This window comes from Gekko japonicus, unplaced genomic scaffold (assembly GCF_001447785.1).
Source record: "Gekko japonicus isolate JY-2015 unplaced genomic scaffold, Gekko_japonicus_V1.1 scaffold18, whole genome shotgun sequence".
Lineage (NCBI taxonomy): Eukaryota > Metazoa > Chordata > Lepidosauria > Squamata > Gekkonidae > Gekko > Gekko japonicus.
In genome coordinates, this window is record NW_015170275.1 from 756,820 (window position 1) to 778,705 (window position 21,886).

Consider the following 21,886-nt stretch of genomic DNA (forward strand, 5'->3'; position numbering starts at 1 on the left):
CTAAAGAGTGGAGTGATCCCTGGTGTGTTCAGAGAAAGAATTTGGGTACTTGCTAGAGTATCCCTGCCTTCTGAAATCTGAAGAGTCGGTGAGGGAACGGAGCTGGGTTATCATAGGAAGCCAGACACCAGGCCAGTTTGGATGGCAAATAAGGAAGTTCAAAATGGAATAGATGTGGTAGGTGGCATATTGCTTGCAGGGAATTATGAAAATGCCACAAAGGAGGCAAGCATTGATGCAGCAGAATAATGTTAAAATGGGTCAGGAAGTGGCACAAGCTAGTGACATGGTATCAGATGACAAAAAAGGTGATCTGGTCTCTGGATCTGTTCTTGAACTTCACCTGGAAATGTTCTCTAATGACCTAATCAACTGGCAGCATCTCAGCAGATTGTAAAGGGAACTAATGGTGTGCAAGTGTTTACTACCCAAACCAGCAAGCTTCCTCCAAAAATTTACTCCCTACATTTGTTTTCTGCATGACTCTGCCCATTGTCAAGAGTGTGAAAAGGGACTGGTTCACTTGCAACCACAAGGTTCTCTATGGTGTCTCTTAAGAGATTAAAAAGAAAAGAAAAGAAATCAAGCTTTGCAGCATTCCAGATTCTACCTTAGGAGTATGAACTGTAACTGGATAAAATAGTATGATAAAGTAAAGACTGGAAGGCAGGTTCTGATTGACTGCAAAATTATTTACTCTGTAAAGATCTTGAAAATGCTGTTAATGGGAAAAGAACCATTACTTGAAGAAAGTATAGTTTCATAGAAGGAAAAGTGGCACAGATTCTGACTGAGTGAAATTTGCCATTCCAGAGATCACATTCTACTCTATGACTGTAGGATGTTCCTTTTTACCATAAAGTAGAAACAAGGCTTCCCCCTGATAGTACTCACTAGTACTGAGTACCTGCACTTTGGGGGGGGGGACTCTCCCAAGTCCTGAGGGGGGAACTGTTGGAAATTGGCACAACCTTATATACGAGTACTGGCACTTTTTAAAACAAATGTACAAAACACTGAATAGAACAATAAAAATATGATCTGAACTGCCACCTTGAATCAGTTATGGAGCATCAAATGACGGGAGAAAATTTAAGCATACATTACATGTTCTGGTGAAGTCAGAATGAGTAATTGGAGGTGTGTGCCAAAAAAGTACTAAATGCAGTTCTTGAGGAAGTGATAAATCCTCACTTCTATAGAATCATCACAGGTGGGTCTCCTAATGTTTCACACACTGAGCAGTTGGTATTTATCAAGGATATGTATATGATAAAGATGAAACAAGAGGTGCATGAACAATTTCTGAACATGCTGGACAGTGATAAAAAGAAAGGCGAAAGTAAGTATTGAGTGTAAGATGGAGTTAGGGAATTCTATAGGCCAAGGGGATGATAGGGCTTCAAATATGTATACAGGAAATATAAGAGTAAGAAAACTAGGATACAAGATGAAAGTCCTTAGGCATTGCATTCATCCTGCAGCATGCACACTTTAGGCACCTGTGTGGTACCCATGCTATGGAAAAGAAAACAGAGGTGAAAAAGTGTTTTGGAAATGTACACTGAATTGTCATGCAATCTTGTAAGATGGGAAAAAAATCAGGAAGCTGCAGGACTCTCTCTTCTTTCCCTGTCAACAACTACATGGATCTTGAGAATCAGTTATTTATCCCCTTGTCAAATATCATAAAGGGGTGCAAGATTCTTTATTCAAAACTGAGGAAGAACAACTCAACCACAGAAGTTCAGGCTGATGTTTCAGATCTCACTATCCTATGAATTCATCCTCCTGACTACTGTGTGTTGTGAGATATCTGAAGCAAGGGATCCAAGCACAGCAGTGAAGTACGGGTGCAACATGTCAGGAGTTTCCTGGAAGAAATGTATCTGTGGGATGGTTCCTGGCCAAGTTTATTCACAGAAGCTAAGGTCATCACTGAGGGACTAGGCCTTACCATTTAAATTAAGAGAACACAGAGAAGAATTCAAAGGAAGAAATGTTTCCACAATGAAAGCGAATACAGAACATTAGATATGTGTTCCCTTGAAGATAAATTCAGGACGGAAGCATTCATCACAGCCATGGATATGCCTCACTGAGCTTTCCACACCATAGCCAAGACAACATGGAAACTTCTCACCCATTCTTGATTCTCTAGCTTTTGCAGAGAATGAAGAATAGAGATGGGCATGAACTGGGACAATGCAGTTCGGTCCGTGGCATGTCTGGTTTGTGAACTACAAGCTGTCATGAACTTTTAGGGGCTAAATGAACCAGTTTGGTTCATGATGTGGTAGAATGCCTCCCCCCCCCCCGGGGCATGCACCAACCTCACAAGAGATATCCGGCTGACTTTCCTCTACCTGCCCTCAAAGTTCAGTGAGGATTGGATTTACGGGATCCGAGTTACGCCCCTCCCAAAGTAGGTGCCCCCAGGAAAGTGCTTTCTGGGGAAATGACAAGCACAGGTTCAGGAGGTTCAGGAATGTATAGAATGGATCCGGTGCCAGCTAGAGACACCAACTCACATGGGCTCTCCAGCTGACTCTACTCTACCTGTCCTCCAAGTTTGGTGAGGATTGGATTTATGGGGTCTGAATTATGGAACCCCCAGAGAAGGTTCCCTCATCTTCCGTTGTTTCCAATAGAGGGGGGGGGGAACCAGCCAAAAAAGCAAGTGGAATAGAAGCCCAGCAGAACAGAATCAAAGTCCCTGAGAATCTCTACAGTAGAAACTGAAGGTGGGGGGCATTTTTGCAAGCCCAGCAGAACCAGTGCCACTGTGGCAGTGCAAACCCAACAAGCCAGAGAATCTCTGCAGAAACAGAAGGGGGGGCATTTTTGCAACCCAGCAGAACCAGTGCAATCAACGGAGTGCACAGCAGTATCAGTGCAATCGAATAGTGCCTAACAGAATCCATTGCTGTTATGACAATGCTTGCTCAACAGAACGGATGTGAAGTACGGAATCACATTCCAAGCAAGGGATGGAAGAGTCACAAGCTCAGCACAACCAGTTCAGTGTACAGAATGCCCAGCAGAACCCAGTGCTACTGTGGGCACTGTAAGCTTAAAAGGACTGATCTCAAAGCAGAGTCACAAGAAATCCAAGCAAGGGGAGGGATTTTGCAAGCCCAATACAACCAGTTATAATATGCAGAATGCCCAGCAGAACCCAGTGCCACTGGCATTGCAATCTTAAAAGGACTGCTCTCAAAGCAGAAAGTCACAACAGATCCAAACAAGGGGGGATTTTGCAAGCTCAGTGCAAGAAAATGGGAAGGGAACACAAAGGACCGCAAGTGAATGGGGAACCCTCTTGAAACTGACTAGTTTGAAACTGACCACCCTGTCGATTTGAAATTTGGAAAACATTTAGATTGAGTGGAGACAGTCTGTCTGGATATGTATCAAAAACCCCTGCATAAGCAGTTGGAAAATTTGTGAACAGTTCATGCTGGTTGTCCTGCCACAAACTTCACTTTGTGCACCATGAACCGGCCAAAATTCATCAAGTACTTTAGTTCATTAGCTGGTTCATGCCCACCCCTAATGAAGAAAATGCAAAGAAGGGCAGCATCTCTGTTCGCCAGATGTCCATGAGACATGAACAGGGATAAACTGTTAGAAGAACTGGTTTACATAATCAGGAAAGACACAAATCTGTGCACTCCTGGAGGAGCTATGTTTCCGAAAATAACAATTTGGTCAAGAATGTTCATTGCCTTGCCAGTGTCTGTTGCATACAGGAAATACATTTTTAATAAGCTTAAGGTTGATAAGGACTACCTACAGTAGGATAAGCCGAAGCATTTGCTCATGCGGAGAATGCACTTGCAAAACAAATAAAATCTGATGATGTAGGAGATGATGTTGCTTTGTTTAGTTCACGTTATCTAAACTGTACAGTTCAAATCACTGCAAAAATGGAACTGATTATGTCAGTTGAAATGTTGGGGGGGATCCAGTGCTGCATTTCTACAGGTGCAAGGATGGAGTGTGCTCATGGAAGCTGATTCCCCACTTTCACATCAGTCTGAAATAGCTCCCCAAATTCTGCTCCTTGGGTAGAGAGAGGAGATGGCACTTTCCCTAAAACAACTTAATTTTGCTGTATTTCATTTATCTTATACAGGGGTCATTTCGTAGAAAAAGAGCTAGGGGAACTCATTAGCATAACACATTAGCATATGCCACACCCCCTGACATCACTGGAAGTGTGTCATAAGGCCACACCCCCTGACATCACCAGAAGTGTGTCATAAGGCCACACACCCCGCCCCCAACGGTCCCGGCTGCCGCCGCCGGCCTTGCAGCTCCACTACCGAGCCCCATGAGGGGCCCGGCGGTGGACCTGCAAGGCTGGTGGGAGTGCAAGGAAGCCCCGCAAAGGCCCTCCCTGGCCCCAGGCAGGCAGGGGTGGGGAGAGGCAGGGAGGAAGCAACTTACCCTCCCTCTTCTCCTGCCTCCTCCTGGCTGAATGAGGGCTGGAAGCGGGGCGGCCGAAAGCAGGGGGTGGGGCTTCGTCATGTGCCCCGCCCCCCGTACCTCACCCGGGGGAACTGCGATCCCTCGCGATCCCCCCGAAATGACCTCTGATCTTATATAAACTGCCAACCCAAATCCTCTTTTAGTGAAATCATTTTCCCAATTCCCGTTCTGTGCACTTAAATCAAGAAAGTGCCTCTGATTTTGCGTTCTGCATATTCTTTCATTTCTAACTTTGTAACATAGGTTTACTTGCAAACTGTTGTTGTTCAAGGCAAGTGAGAAGGAGAGGTGGTTTGCCATTGTCATTTGGTGTAGGGGCAACGTGTGTGGATTCTAATCTGGGAGAACCGGGTTTGATTCCCCACTCCTCTACTCACAGCTACTGGATGGCTTTGGACAAGCCATAGTTATGTCAGAGGTGTTCTTGAAAAGAGCAGTTTCTGTCAGAGCGCTCTCAGCCCCACCTACCTCACAGGGTGCCTGTTGTGGGGAGGGGAAGGGAAGGGAGTTTGTAAGCCACTCTGAGACTCCAAGTGAAGGGTGGGGTATAAACCCAATCTCCTTCTCCTCCTCTTCTTCCTCCTCCTCCTCCTCCTCCGAAGAGTGTTCCTTGGTGGTCCCCTATCCAAGCACTGACCCTGTTAGCTTCTGAGATCTAACAAGAGTGGGCTATATCATGCCACCTTCCCTCCCAGTCATTTCCTTTACTCACTTCATTTCCCACCATTTTCTCATCCATTGTTCTTTTGAGATCGTACCAGCAAACACCATCCACCGCCATTTCTCTAGCATGTATGTGAAAGGCATAGTTCCAACAATAGTGAGGGCCTGTTTGAGAAGGAAATTGATCTTCGTTTCTGTAAAAAGCAAAGCAAAATGACAGAGTAAATATTTTTAGTTGTACAGTTCTAAGGGTTCTGTTGTTGTTGTTTTTTGCAATTTTGGCCTTGCAACAAAGAATTGGTAAAGTTATAAAGTCTTCCTTCCCTTTTCCCCACAAGCTTTATACAGACCCTAACTGGTTCCTAAAGTGTCTGCATTGTAATGCATTGACTGCTAACAGTTTAGGTCAGTGATGGCGAACCTTTTAGAAAACCCACTTATTTATCACAAAGTGCCAACACGGCAATTTAACCTGAATACTGAGGTTTTACTTTAGAAAAAACAACTCATACATTAACTTAAGATGATCCAAACAAAGTAAGGAAAGCAATCCCAAATGCTTTCATTTACTTAAAACTATTTGGCAGAGAATTCGACACTTTAATGATGGTCTGGGCCTGGCTGGGGCGATGGCACGCGTGCCCACAGAGAGGGCTCTGAGTGCCACCTCTGGCACCCATGCCATAGGTTCGCCACCACTGGTTTAGGTGGTCTGAACAGAGCTAGAAACTTTAGTGCTGAATGTCTTAGAGGTCTGTACCATTAGAATTTGGACTAGTCATTTAGACACTGCAAGTGTCATGATTTGAAAGATGCCTAGATTTTACAAACACTGCAGTCCTTATGATATTACATGCGTATGTGCCATTAAGCTGCAGCTCCAGTGACTCCAGCAAGGGGCTTTCAAAGCAAGTGAGAAGCAGAGGTGATTTGCTATTGCCTTCCTCTGCAGAGTCTTGCTTAGTGGTCTCCCATCTGAGTATCGACCTTGCTTAGCTTCCAAGATCTGAAGAGACCAGGCTATACCGTGCCACATGTCAGGAAGTCATCCATATAACACAGTTAACGATTTCCAGTCAGAACATCTTACTGGTATTTTTTATTCAGAACTGCATGTCTTGAATTTCAAGTGTACTGAGAGGCCTAGCAGGCCCCCACACAAAGACTTCATCTGGACTCCTCCTCACTTCATCCAAGGTCTACCAAACAGCATATAAAAACAAATTGCATACTTTGCCTAGTTCCACGAGAACCTAGGAAAACAAGGCCCCTGGAATTATGCCCCCCCCACACCAATGTCTCTGCTCAGGCCTGGTGAGTTTTGATGTCAATGGCCTTGAAGAGTATAATTCTTCTTAAGGTGGCACTGTTAGCACCATGCACTGATCTTTTCTCTGGAAAAAATGGCTCCATATTACATCCAATACAGTAACATCTACCTATTGCCTTGTCCTGCTTCTTAGCTCCCAGCAATAGCTGATATCATTAACAATTGGCATAGGAGGCTAGACTTTGGATCTCTGTGGGTAAGCTTGTGCATTACCTGTGAAGAACAGGAGATCTTGGGAGCTGAAAGCTAGTGTGGTGTACTGGTTAGTGTGTCAAACTATGATTTGGGAGCCCCAGGTTCAGATCCCCACTGTGACATGGAAACTTGCTAGATAACTTTGAGCCAGACAAATACTCTCAACCTAACCTACCTCACAGGGTTGTTGTGAAGATAAAATGGAGAAGAGCAGAACAATGTAAGCTTCTTTGGGTCCCCACTGGGAAGAAACACCAGGTGTAAATTAAGTAAATAAATATTAAGATGATCTCCTGAACTTTCCTTTGTCAACTAAATCTGGAGAAACCTGCATATTAAAAACAGGAGTTCTAAAAAAAAGTTTTCTTCGTTCTCAGATTATGTACTTATATATTACATCAGCCAAGATTTATAAGAGTCATTCCTTCCCATGTGACTGAGAAAGAGTCAGATGAAGCCTTCACTCATGGCTTCTGTATATGGTATAAAGATAGATATTTTATAAAAATCTGCCCAATTAACAAGGGGTGAAATGTCACTCAATCTACTTGACTAAAGACTGCAGCTTTAGATTTAAGAATTAGAACTCAGAAATGTGATTGCACCTTTCTAGCCTTCTGGTGTATGTTTTAATCCATTGACCTTTCCATATTTCTCACCATCATCTTCCTGGAAGTTAGGATCCAAAAGACCAAGGGATTTCAAATGGTTTGGAGTGGCTGCAGAAAGTGACATGATCTCTCCTATGGCTTCATGGAATCCTTCATTGGCACCACTTCTTAGCAGATAAGGAAGGTGGGCATAGGCCATATCGTATTCAATGTGCCCCATCTCATGGTGTGCTACCAGGAAGTCATCCATAGTCACTTTGGTGCACATCTTGATCCTACAGTCAAATGCAATTGAGCAAAGACTATTGGTACTGTGTGAGTCACAACTACACATACTGTGAACTTTGACATGAATGAGACCACCCAGAGAACGGACCTCGTTTCACTCGTGCAATCTGATGTGAGACAAGCTCTTGGCTGGCTCTCCATGACAATTATTATTGAAGTTCACATCAAGCAGCTTTGAGCCTATGCAGTAGCCATTTATTCTACATGGCCAGGCCATTGTATCTTCAATTATTGCTTACTGGAGTTGCCATTTTTAATCTTTTGTTTTAAATTGCAGCTATTACACCTTGGTGTTTAGTCATGCCGGCCACATGACCACGGAAACGTCTTCGGACAGCGCTGGCTCTTCGGCTTTGAAACGGAGATGAGCACCGCAACCCTAGAGTCGGATTCGACTGGCTTTCGAGCAAGGGAACCTTTACCTTTATTACACCACTGCACTATTTCTGTCATTAGGAAATATTCCTGGTGTCATGATGTAATATTGCTAATTTGTTAAACTAAAAATAAAAATTACAGGAACATACTTGTGTGGATGTCATTAAACAGGGTGGAAAATGGATTAATGATAATATAGAACAAACACTGACAGTACACTGGCAGTGCAACCCTAAGCAGAGTTATGCCTTTCTAAGCCTATTTACTTCAATGGAATTAGAAGGGTGTCACCCTGCAGAGGATTAGAAAGGTGTAACTCTGCATAGGATTGTACTGACAGAAACCTAAACATTAACAGTGCAATCCTAATGAGAGTTACTCCAGTCTAAGCCCATTGAAATGAATAGGCTTAAATGGGAGTAACTCTCTTTAGGATTGTACTGTAAATCGACATTAAAACAGAATATTTTTCTTCTAACATGTGCCTTTTGGCAGATGAAGGAGGGGGCATCACCTGTTGCAAAACTGTATTGTAATTGGTGACATGATAGTTCTTCTCCCTCTGTTTACTTACACTGGGGAAGTGTACTGCCCCCGCCCCTTTTTAGTTTGAGCTAATTACACTATGCCACTGAGAATATTGCCTAACGATAGGAATAATGCAATGGTGTAAAAAAATGGTGATTGCACCAAGCAGTTCAGATGACATTGGCAACGAGCACTATGCTTTCCCACATGCATGAGAAAGTAGTGTAATCACATGAAATGAACACATCCAAATTCATTTGAAGACATTTAAAGAGCTTGCATATTTGTGACCGGTGAAGATGTTGTCAGCTGAACTAGTCGGTGCGTAAAGCATCTCTGATTATGACTGCCCAGAAGACTTGAGCAACTTTTTTAAAAAAGCAGTCCTCTTTTTTTGCTGACATACTCTAATTTGCCTCCAAACTTATTGCATGCCTGGAATTGTGTTTGTATGGGAAATATTTTTGTTAGTGAGAAATTTTACACCTCTCCTCAGGAAGTCTGTGCAGATCTATTATCTATCTATCTATCTATCTATCTATCTATCTATCTATCTATCTATCTATCTATCTATCTATCCATCCTTCCATCCATCCATCCATCCATCCATCCATCCATCCATCCATCCAGCTATCACACTCCAAACAACCTTTTGAGATAGGCTATTTTTCTGACGTACAGGACTGGATTAAAAAAACTGTGTGCAGAACTCCCACTCTGCACCACCAAAAAAGATGCTCCTGTGGGATTCTCAGGAATCACACTAAAGCAATTTAAGAGAAATCCAGCCTGAGTAGGAAATCATACAAAAAACCCTTTCACAAAGGCACTTTTGAATCCAGTCTGTAGTGATTTTAACAGAATAAACTTGATGGCTAAATGTATAATTGAACCTATATCTTCCCTTCAAACACAAAACTCCTGTCTCTCAGCATACTGGTTCTTCAAATGCACTCTCTCTCACACACACACACACACAAGCACTGAAGAAGAACTTTCAGATCAGGAATTAGTGTTTCTGTTTGAGCATTCCACTCCTATTAAAAGTGTTTGTTTTCATGATTTTGGAGTGGCTAACAAATATTTTAAGGAAAGGGGTAGAAACAGTCATAGAGTTTTCAGTACCTGTAGTCTCCTTTTCCCATATCCCAGGCAGTGGGATGACAGACAACTTTCCTGCCATCGTTAGGTTCTACAAGCATAGAATTTTCCCAGAAGCCCTCTGTCATGTTGTAGAGGCCAACTGAGACAAAAAACTTCTCAGCAGCTTTAAATATAGCTGTTACATTCCAGTTCTGAAAAAGAGTTTTTCCGTATTCATTAGTCATGTTCTTACTAGATCCTCAAAACTCTGTTATGAGTATTTAGTTTCATGCACTTCTTTTGTTATTTTTAGTTTTTACTACACTTCAATAGTTCAACTGGGTTCAGTTAACCTAAAAGCCATTTCTCTTGCTGAGGTAATCTGTTGAGCTAAAATGCTATATGAGTTGCAATACTTGTATTTTTGCCCCAGGTCTTTCTTTAAAAGTCAAAAAGTCAGAATTGTGGGGTAAGATTCTAAATAAAACAGAAATCATGACATGGCTAGTTTAAAAAAGGGGGTAGAACAGAAAAGTAGAAATACAATTGGATGGTATTTTCTGAACGTAGCTGGCTAAGCTATTATAGATGAAATATTAGCTACTGTGCACAGTCCTAAAGGAAAGCTTTCAGAGAACTATTAGAATTAAGGAATCATTAGGAATAACTACAGAAAAATTTTTTATTCTGTGGAACCTTTTCATTCATTTATTCATAGACCTTTATTGGCATATCATCAGTCATAAAACAAATTAGAACATTGTACAATAAAAATTAAGGTCTAAGATTCCATATAAATTGAATATTGTCAAGAATTGTACTATCTAAATTTTGTACTTTAAGAACTTCTATAAGAAATTTGGCAACATCATCTCAGGGACCAAGTCATTCAAAAGAAATTGGCATTTTGACTTATTACTCAAATAACATTTAGGATGAAGCCAAGTTAAAAGCAATTTTTCATGCGGTAAATCATGAAATCCATAAAACCATGAAATCATTCAACCATTATATGCTCAATTGTGTCCAGGAAATTAAAACCACAAGGACACAGCCATTCTTGTCTTGGGATTTGATGGAATCTACCATAGAGTATTCTAGAAGGAAATGTGTTAACCCTGGCCAGAAGAAAGGCTCTGCGATGAGGATATCAAGATAATAGAAATATTGAGGCATCTTACCTGAGTGGTTAGTGAGACCAAGCATAGCAGGGGAACAGATGTGAGGTTGGGTAGGATGTAACTTTTGTAAATCAATATCTAAAAATCATTGTTTGATTAGTTTAAAAATATGGGTTTCATTAGTTAAAGCTAAGTTTTCAAGAGGAACACCAAGTTGAGTTAGTTTAGGTATAATAATGGAGTCCCAGGAGGAATTATGCAGTTATTTTAACGAAAAGGATAAGAGAGAGCCCGATTCCGCTCTCAAGTAGAGCCTAAGCCAGTAGCGTATTGTTGAGATCCAGGCCTTGGTCTCAATTAAATTTTGGCAAACTTCAGAGCTGATTGCAGAGTAAGGCACACATTTGGGGACACCGATTATTAGTCTAAGAAAGATCGCTTGGATGCTCTCCAGATCACAGTTAAAAACAGTGAGCCAAATAGTGATTCCAAACACCCTTGTTTAACGCCTTTCATAGATGGAATTTTATTGGGCAGCCTCCTGTTTGGAGAGTACTTAACTTGACTCGTTGTGGCTTTCTGTAGTTGGTTGATGTTTTTTTAAAAAGAAATAGGAGACGCAAGTAAATTCCTAGTTTGAACAATTTATCCCATAGTTTTTCTCTTGAGACTGCATCAAAAGCGCTCTTTAAGTCAATGAAGGCTACAAAGAGTTTTTTATTGCCTAGTTTCATATATTTTCTGGCTAGGGTGGGCAGAATCAGACAATGGTCTAATGTTGATTTATTTTTAGAGAAGCCAATTTGTTCTGGCCCTATAATGGCATTAGATTGAACCCAGTCGAGTAAATGATGTTCTAGGTATTTCACATATAATTTCCCAACAACTGATAGAAGATTGATAGGGTGAAAGTTTTTGGGTAAATTAGGATCACCCTTCTTGTAGATTGAAATTATGATTAAGTTTAGCCATGAATTTGAAAAAATACCATAGTGATCAATTGATGTAAATAGCTTAGCCAATAAAGGGATCCACCAATCAGCAAAGTTCTTGAAGCGTTCAACGGGAAGTCTGTCTGGGCCAGGGGCCCTGCCGGATTTCAAGTTAGTTATTAATTCTGTGATTTCATCAGTATCTACTGGAGGCCATCTGGGAATACTAGGAGGAATCATCTCATCAGTGCCAGACAGGGAAACAGTATGGGAATTAAAGAATGTAGAAAAATGCTCAACCCATATTTGGGGAGAAATGCAGGATTCTGGTATGAGATTGTTATTTAATGCCCTGGAGATTGCCCGCCAAAAAGACATGCCGTCTCAAGATTTGATAGACAGAAAAAGTTGATTGCATCTGTGCTTCTCGGCCTTTTGGCTGGGAAAGCATTATCTACCTAAGTCTTCTGTTGACCCTTTGTACCCATGTTCATGACTTACCTTCTCAACCATTGCAGAAGACACATCAATATTTGGTTTATTTGGATAGGGAATCATTAAAGGATATAAATTTGTCCAAAATCTACCCCACATGTCACCTTCAAAAGCAAGAAGGTAGAATTACAAGTAAGTACAAAATTAATAGTATTCACTATTTTTATACATCCGCCTAAGATGCTGGAAATTCTGTGAACTGTAGTCTTGGTAGTTTTATTTTTCTAAAAATCAGACACCCAGGGGTCCAAATCCAGTAGGGACAGTGGTATGAAGAGAAGGGTCTTCCCCTGCCAAATATTTGCCCCAGTGGAGTAAACATACAGGTACTGAAACAGGTGCTTGTACTTTTGCCCCAACAAGGCAAATCACAGATTCCTAGAACCATTTCACGATGGGATAACGATGCAGGATGGAAAGCTTAAACTTTCTTCTCTTCAGTCAGCAGTGGGTGCTGGTTTTCTGCTTTTCAGATAAAAGAATTGCTGGGAACTCCATTCATAGAACTCCCAATGAACAATTTGTTTTTCTGCAGAAGTCTATTTCCACAATGGAACAGCTCTCTCTCTCTCTCTCTCCCTCTCTCTCCCTCTCTCTCTCTCTCTCTCTCTCTTTTTCTCCCCCCCCCCTGGTTTCATATTACTTTTGCAAAGCCTCTGATTATTTCCAGGTTTAAATTGATGTATGTTGGAGACAATAACTTGCTCTGCATAAGGAAGTAGAAAGGGCCCCACTGGATCAGGTCAATGGTCAACCTAGTCCACTATGTTCTCTCCAACAGTGGCCAAGTAATGCCTATGAAGACCTGAAAGCAGGGCCAGAAAGGGCAAAGCCTCCTCTGCTCTTGCCCAGGGGTTCTCAGTATTCAGAGGTATACACATTCTGAACATGAAGCTTCCATTTTAATCTTTTTTAACATTATTTATAATCTGTCTTTCTCACTGAGACGCAAGGTGGATTATACAATGTACTTCAATGTAACCAATAGGATGATACATGTGATACACAACTAGCACTGCAGAAATTTGAAACAAAGCTGTCATCTGAGCAAAGCGTAAGTATTAAATATGACGTATTAATGCAGAACATTATATCACATAAGCAGAAACACAGTGCATTTTCCTGGAGCAACCTATTATAAAATGCCCTCCTGAACAGTTCCGTTTTACATAGTTTGCAAAATGCCAGGCGTATGGGAGCCTCCCTGACCCCCCTCTGGCAGGCCACTCCACAGGATGGGGGCCACTACAGAGAAGACACTTTTACGGGCAGTCATTGATCTCCCTCATTTGTAGGGTGGCACCTGCAGAAGGCTGTGCTCAGATGAGCGAAGTTGTGCCATAATGTAGACTGAGACGTTCTCTTGCAGATAGGACAGGGTTGCCAGGTCCTTCTTCTCCGCTGGTGGGTGACTTTGGGGGGCATTCCTTGTGCATTGACATGGTTGGCATGATGACATCACACAGAAGTGAGGTCATCACTTTGGGGACCCAGCAAACCACACACTTGAGCTTCCTGTGGCCGCCCCCCTCCTTCCCTTCTGCAAGATTTAAAGGGCCCTCCAGCTGATTGGTGGGCCACGTGCTCCTGCCAATTAGCTAGAGGGCCCTTTAAATCTCACAGGGTGGCTCAGGGGATCCCACATCCCCACCTGGGGACTGGCATCCCTGAGATAGGATGGTCCAGGGCCATGAAGGGCTGTGTATGTGATCCGGCCCCACAGGAGACAGCCCACGGCATGCCTCCTGGGGGCTGCGTTTGCCTCCTCGTGAGGAGGAATAAGGAAGGGCTGTGGTGCAGCCTAAATTCCAAGAGGGGGAGCGGAGCCTACGCTATCTTAAAGGCTTGCTCCACTCTCCCCTATCAGTTGGTCGCCTCGTGCTCAGCCCACCCACCCACCCTGTATGTAGTGTAAACACAGGTTGGTTGCCCCATTTAACGGGGGACCGGGTAGGAATTTTTTGTCCCCTTCTCTGATTGGCTATTGAGATGGGGTCTTTTTCGCCTACCTTGCACAGCGGTCAGTGGATTGAGGAATTGGCTTGGGTTGGTGCCTAGGGGCTAGTTCATCACTTTGTTAGGGCAGAATTAGGTTTAAATAAAGTTCAGCGGCTTGTAAGCACCAATGAATAACCCCTGGGGGGGTAGAGGGGTCTGCGGGATCAACCCTGCAGCCATGCGGCCTGGGATGTGGCTTTCCGAACAGTAATCCTAAATAGGTCTATTCAATGGAGCTTACTCCCAGGAAAAGCGTTGTAGGATTGTTCTGTTACTCTACTTTTTCATGGTTTTATATAGTTTAATTTGATCTTCCATTAAGCTACCTTCAGGCTTTAAAGAGATTTCTCAGCTAACATAACTAGTAGTATAAAAGTCTACTGTATTTGGCTACAAGTCAGCCTACTAGTTAGCATATCAGGTGCACATGTTGTGGTATATTCCAGGGGGGGGGGGGGGGGGGGGGGATAAGCCAATACCTTGAATTGAGTTCCATAACTGATAGGCTGCCCAATGGAGTGACTGCAGAATTGGAGTGATATGTATACTCTGCCTAGCTTCTCATCTCTGCCCTGCTCCCTTTTAGTTCACCCAGTGACTTTGGTTTAGTGAGTTCCAAGCAATTAGCAATACTATTTGATTGTGTTGCAGAATTAAACTGCCTGTTGCCCTTGTGGTTAGCTGCCCTGGTTGGTTAATTTGAGATTTAAGAGGTGCATTTTTGCTGAGGAGGCAACGATTGTGCTCGGTACTCTCTGACTGATTGCACCTGGCTTTCCAAATTCATTTAATGCATCTTTTAGGGCATCCAATTTAGTTGAGATTTTGTTAAGTTGTTGGAAAATAGCTGCCACAGTGTCTGCAGTGAGAAAACATTGGTCCCCTGCGATCTTTAGCAGATCAGTTTCTCCCAGATTTACCATGTCTAGATTAATGGTCTTTAAATTAGCTCCTGAGTAGCAAACAGCTTCCTCCCTTTCAGCCCCTGCTGCATCATTTTCACAGGGGTGTGGCATTTGAATATTTTGTTCTTTTAGTGCTCCCTAACTTTAGATCTTGTATTAGGGGAAGTAAAAGATATTTCATTCACCAATACTTTCCAAAACGAGTCATCCATAGATAGCTGTTTTGCCCACTTGGGAGTAGAGGCTGGTGAGTCCCTCTGAACTCTTTTATTTCCCCATTTTTATTGGATATCTATCTTTCTTTCACTTCTGCTGCCTCACAAGTTGAAGTCACTGAAGTAACTCCACAGCTTCTAATCAGTCTATCTTGCCACTGAGTTAGGGTGATTTATACTTAGCAGATAGGCTTAATTGATGCTGGTTCTTCCTTTGGCTGTCTTCAAAGTATTCCAGAGTGGTGCATCTTCCCCTATGTTATCTTGCTGGCACAAAACTTGACAATGTTCAAGGAAAATATTTTGTATGGCGAAGGAATATCTTAAAAGGACCAAATTATTGTTATACAAGAAATATGTGACCAAATTAGAACTGTTAAACTGTTGAAACACCTGTTTCTTTCCTTTTCTATTTTATGATTATAAAACTGACTAATAATAGGGTAGCATAGATAAAATGAAATATAGCAGATAGGATATAGAAAAATGAACTATATATTGGGAATAGAATTTTGATTAATGATATTTGTTGTAGAAGTTAAATAAGGAGGAAAAAGGAACTATGTATCTAAAAATCTTGTGAGCGAGACAATGTCTAGATATTTTAAAAAGGTATTGCTCTTTTTTGTTTTGTTTGGTGTAATTCTTAAAAACTAATAAACTTTGCCCATTTGGGCAAGTATTAAAAAAAGAAAAGAAAATATTTTGTATGAATAATCAACAAATAGAGCCTTGAGTGAGCCACTGCTGTTCTGTTGCCATCTTCAGTTTCAGTCATAGCTAGTCCCCAGGTTGATTTTAAGGGGAGAGCTATGTAGAGTACATTGCAGTAGTCTAGTCTTGATGGTGCCATGGCATGGATCCTGGTGGTTAGACAGAATGAGTCTAAGCAGAGTGCCATCTTCTGAGATAAGCTAAATTGGTAAAAAGCTATTTTTGCAGCTGCATTAACTTGCTTCTCCAACAGTAATGCTGGGTCCAGTATAACTGCTAGAGTTTTAACTGAGTTGGCAAGGGTCAACTGAACTCTATCAAAAGTCAGAAGCACAATAGCATTCAAAGCCTCAGGCTTCCCAACCAACATTATCTCTGTCTTGTCAATGAAGATATCATGGCTGATAATAATTTTATCTCTATCTCTCTATCTGTTTGTATTTAAAAAAACTGCATGAAATATTTTTAATGTTCTGATGTTTGCCACTTTGGAGACCTTGTATTGGGTAGAAAGGTAGCATAGAAATGTTTTAAATACGTACATTAATAAAAATAAATGAATATGTCTAGTCCACTTGTATAGCTACCCATGTCTGTTCCACAAATTGTTATGTGAAAGTACTTCCTTTTGTTTGCCCTGAGATTCCTTGTCAACTTCCTCCTAAACAGCTTCCACAACAAACTGCAAACTCTAGCATTATGGGACAGGGAGGAAATGTCCTCCTAAACATAGTTTTGTAAACCTCTATCAGCCCCTCCCCTTTTTTCTGTGTCTTGAAAATGCCCTGAAGCTTCCTTATGGGCAGGTGTTTATTTTGGTGGTACTTTTCTCCATCTTTTCCAGTTCTTATATATCCTATTTGCGATGGGGGGGCCTGATTTTTCCTGATCAAATTCAGCAGAAAGAACATGTGAGATGGGACAGTAATGACAACAAATAACAGCAATAATCTTATTATATATAAACAGCCTGTTGTGGCTCATAAACCATTATCTTGCTTTCAGCATGACACATAACAGGTATGCGTGACACTTGCATTTTCATACCAAGCAAATGAGCAGGAAGACATCCTTTTGAGTCAATGCGATGTGAGCCATATATTTTCTGGAGATTACTCCTCACATAAGCATGTAGCTGCTGATACAAAGGTTTTATCTGGAGAAGATTAGAAATGAGAAATACATCAATTCCATTTTTGTTTTGGGAAATCTAGGGTATCAAAGACATTTATGTCATATCTGTACCCCACTTTTCCTCACATCAATGCAGTGAAGCCAGTTAGGCTGACATATAGATCACCTCAATGAGTTTTATAGCTGAGCGGGGATTTGAACCTGGGTCTCCCTAGTTCCAATCCAGCCTCAGTCTGTCTCCCGTTCACTATATTTGCTAGAACTTTCTTGTACTCAAAATATAAGTTCAGTAGGCATGAACCATTCAGCTGGATCACTCCAAAGGCCTATCTAAGCCACTGTTTAATTCCTGGACACTTAAAAACAAGGTGTTAAGGCAACATCCCCAGCCTCTGAAGCCAGAAGTGACTGTCTCTGAACTTGGAGCTATTATGGCTAATAGTTGTCCATGAATAAACCATTCTGGGATATTACTATAGTGAAATTTCACCCCATGAGTACTCTGATAAAATTTAGAGCTCTGAGAACCTTGAGTGACAGGAGATTAAAATGGAATTTTACAGTTTGGAGTGGCAGTTAGGAGCGGCAGTTAAGAAATAACAATTGACTGGGAAGGAAGGTTAAGAGTGAGAAGATCAAGGAGGATTCCCATTTAAACCTGATGTAAATAGCTCCTAGTAAAAAGGGGAGGGGGTGTCCCTGTCAAGTGATTAAGAAGGGATACTGGAACATGTGAATGTTCCTGCCTTCACCAGCTTAAGTGTCTGTGAGACAAAGAAACTTATGCTTGGCAATTTAAGCAGAAACTACCAAGAAATCTCCTTCCTCAGTGTTTAAAGACCTGTTTGAACAACTAAACAGCTACTTGTGCATGACAAACTATCTTTTGTTTATATTTATACAAAGTTACCTCATTCCTGTTGCTTGTCCACCTTTTAAGCCCTAAACCTGATACCTATCTGACCATTTCCCCTCGAAAGTACAATAAAACAGTTTGTTTGTTTTGAGTTACTATCAGCCTCACATGTGCCATTATCAAACAAAAAGAAAAGAAGAATTTTAATTAATCCCTCAGATCCCTAGATTGGGTCAGTGTTCATTCTGCCTGTACTCAGAGGTTACCCTAAAACCATCTCACTGGGTAGGTAAAAGGCTGCAGAAGAAATTTTCTCTAGTTCCAGTTTTTAGGAGTATGGCAATCTTCTGAGGAGGAATTTCCCAGCAGGTGAAAGTGGATGTATTTTGTGTAAATATAAAAGGGGGGAAGCAAGGCTTTGAGGAGAGTCTTCCTTGAAATGTCACAAATTCCAGGGGAAAATTTTGGGTAAGGGGACTTTTGTCTTAATTTGTATTTCATGCAACCGTGTGAGAGAGCAACACTGTTTTAAGACTCACCTGGACAGAACCAATACAAAATTATGAAAACTGAAATTCATAGTGTTTAACATTATTATATCTCATGAATTCAGCATCAAGGAGATAGATGTATACCTAAGTTAAGAGCGTTTTCACTTCCATTTAGTTTCCTTTTTTTTTTGGTTAGACAATTTTGCTCTTTATCTGTTTTGCTATTTACTTGTCTTTAATAACAAGCAGAGTTAAACTTTCCTTTTCAGGAAATTGGTGTATGTTTGTGGTCAGTCTGTTGTCAGCCTAACTTGGCCCATGATGCCCTAGAAACTAGGAAGGTGCCCCGGAAAAGTCCGGAGTTCTTAAATGGAAGAAGAGGCTTTAAAGAGATTGTTTTGGTCCCAGAGGGGTTCAGTTAACATACTTCCAGAAGTCTCTAGTGGTGGCAGGTGGTAAAAAGTTTTTATTTGCTGTTGGACAAGACAGAACAAGGTTGGAGTGGTGAATTTCCTATTATGATTTAGTAACTTGGGTCCTGAGGTGGGACTTGGAGGTGTCTCAATTCAAAGTGCAGCTTTTTATCCATCTATTTTCCCCAACTCTTGGATCCCTCAGGCTACAGTTTTGTAAGCATGCGAACTACAAGCCCCACCAGACTTGACCCAACAGGATTTATCTGCAATTGAATAGGTATAGGATCAAAGTCCTTGTCCCTCTGGACAGCAACAGTCTAATTAAGTAGGTAATTTAATTGTAATGAGCAGGTCTTTCTTATGCCTGATAGTGTTCAGGATGAAGCAGTAAAATATGAACCAGACTCCAACAAACGTGCAAAATCCCATACTCTAAAGCAGGGGTGTCAAACTCATTTGCATGAGGGCCAGATCTGACATACATGAGACCTTGTTGGGCTGGGCCGTGTGTGTCATAAAATGTAATGCCAGGTAGTGGCGATATAAACTTTATAAAGGACACAAACACAAATATTTTTTTAAACTTAAAATAAAAACGTGCTTAAAACAATAGCACTGTAAGCTGCAAACTTACTTTTGATTTATTGACATTCACCACAGAAATCTCATGCTCAGAGTTCTGAGTCTAGGACCCAGGTTAAAACATGAAATGGCTGAGGGATTAAGAGAGTCTGATGAAGCAAGCTATGATGCAGCAGCAGAACTGGCAGCAGGAGATGGCCAGTTCCACTGTGGGCCTGATGGAAGCACTCTGAGGGTCTCATCTGGCCCACGAGCTGCATGTTTGACACCCTTGCTCTAAAGGACATTTGGAATTCTATAGTTCTGTCAAGAATCAGAACGCTGAGGTGTATCAACAGTTCTATCAATAATCCAAAGTCTTTAATTTTCACTTGTGTTCTGATACTAGAATAAAAAAGGCATTCATGGCACTAAAGCTATGGATCTGGTTGCCCAGGCCCCTTCCCCCTGTACAAATGAGACACTGAACAGGACTGGCAGGGCCCCTCCCATGTGGGCATTTGCCCATGCAGCCAAACCTGTAGTCACAGCACATTATCGGAGGGGGAGAAAGCTTGGCATCCCTTGGCATGTTGCATGTGCAGGCAAGGAAAGAAAGGCTGGCATCATCGCTGGCCAAGTTTGGAGCCAGGGAGGATTTGCCTGAATAATGTCAACTATGGTAAGGCTGCCTAGTGCAGCCCACCCCTTAAAATATGTTAGCATATTTTAGTATACTATGATGTAGATCAGCCATATCAGTAAACTAGTTAAACCCGTACTTGTGTGTCTTGTGTCCTTACTTGGAAGAAAGTGCCTAGGACAAGTAATCTTCTGAATGAAGCTTTAGTATAGCGACTGACAGCGCCATTCTAAGCAGAGTTACACCTTCTAAGGCATTTTAAATCAGTGGGCTTAAAAGGGTACAACTGTTTAGGATTGGGTTGCCAGGTCCCCCTTGGCCACCGGCGGGGGATGGGGAGTAGAGTAGCCAGATCCAGGTTGGGAAGCTCCTGGAGACATGGGGATGGAGCCTGGGGAGGACAGGAACCTCAGTGGGGTACAATACCACAGAGTCCACCCTCCAAAGCATCCATTTTCTCCAGGGGGACTGATCTCTGTAGTCTGGAGATGAGCTGTAATTCCAGGGGATCCCCAGGTCCCACCTGGAGGCCAGCAACCCTACTTTAAAATTGTACTGTAAATCTTACTTGTTGAAATGTTTCTTCCACATCGGTGATCAGCTGCTCGCGTCTGTATCGATAATCCTCGGGATAATCTGTTTCATAATTTCCTCTCCAGTAATCTCCATAGTCAGAATAATCTGAAAAGCAAATCTATGCAGTTATTTCTATTAGAGCACAGTAAACCACAAGCCACAGGCTCTGAGTCTGAGCAGATACAACTCCAAACTGATTAAATTCATTCAAACAATAAATGATCAAATGCTATTAGCCACGGTGGCTAAAATAAATGTCTTTGCTTAAAGGCTTCTGTGACTCTGACCACCAGCTGGCAGCGGCTGAGGACTAACACAGGAGGAAGGTTGTTGCTTGTGGCTTTCTGTGGGGAACGTGGTCAGCCACTGTAGGAAACAGCAGAAATAAACAGGAGTTCAGGAGCACCTTTAAAACTAACCCAGTTTCATTCTAGCATAAACATTTGTGGACTAGAGCCCATTCCATCAGATGTAAAGTATGTACAAAAAGATTCTATATGACATTCAGGAAGTACAAGAAACATGACCCTCAGACCCTGCAGTTTATGTTTTCTCCATAACCTCTTATATAAATGTCTGCCATTTGAGGCATCTGATGAAGTCACTTCTAGTCTACAAAAATTTCTGCTAGAATAAAATCTTGTTTAGACTTTCAATTCTGCCTAGGATTGCACTGTAAATGGCCAAGTTTCAGAGAATAATGGTTTACCCCTCATATTACGTGATATTGCCCTTCTGTGTAACCATCAGTTCAGCCACAGAGCTATTTTCCAGTGGGGTAGCCATGTTCATTGCAGTAAAAACAACTGGCAACTCTTAAAGACTAAAAGATACATTGCAGCCTGAACTTTTAGGGCTCAGAGCACACTTCATCCATTTGACATTTTCCCGTGGGATTTGGATACTCTTACATAGAATTAGGACAAAGTATATATTACTTAAAGCAAATACATCAAAATATTATCATTTAGCAGTAGTTTGTATTTCCAGTCATCCGCAAAAGGGACTGCACATGAACACAGAACATTCAGCAAAGAAAGAAAAGAAAAAAGAGATGATCATAACTTACTAGTCCCCCTTGCAATCTCATTCTTCAGTTCAACATAACCTTCATATAAAGGCCTCATTTTCTTGCCAATGTCAGCTCTCCAGCCTTGCCAAGCCCACAGTCTCTCTGAATAATCAGTACTGTCGGCCATTATAGCATCCAGACCTATCATCATAAGCAAAGAATCATGATGACTTAAAATCTTGATTTG

The 21,886-nt window shown here is 41.7% G+C and overlaps 1 protein-coding gene across 1 annotated transcript in view; it reads right to left on the bottom strand.

Annotated features, from left to right (window-relative positions):
* ACE2 (angiotensin I converting enzyme 2) overlaps positions 1 to 21,886 on the bottom strand; it is a 49,396-nt gene that overhangs the window by 17,368 nt on the left and 10,142 nt on the right. The window contains exons 4-10 of the mRNA XM_015417581.1: positions 21,697 to 21,840; positions 20,620 to 20,732; positions 16,998 to 17,106; positions 12,125 to 12,222; positions 9,613 to 9,782; positions 7,342 to 7,568; positions 5,207 to 5,351 (exon numbers count right to left, since the gene is read on the bottom strand). Coding sequence (XP_015273067.1) covers positions 5,207 to 5,351; positions 7,342 to 7,568; positions 9,613 to 9,782; positions 12,125 to 12,222; positions 16,998 to 17,106; positions 20,620 to 20,732; positions 21,697 to 21,840 — 1,006 coding nt within the window. The remainder of the gene's footprint in view (positions 1 to 5,206; positions 5,352 to 7,341; positions 7,569 to 9,612; positions 9,783 to 12,124; positions 12,223 to 16,997; positions 17,107 to 20,619; positions 20,733 to 21,696; positions 21,841 to 21,886) is intronic.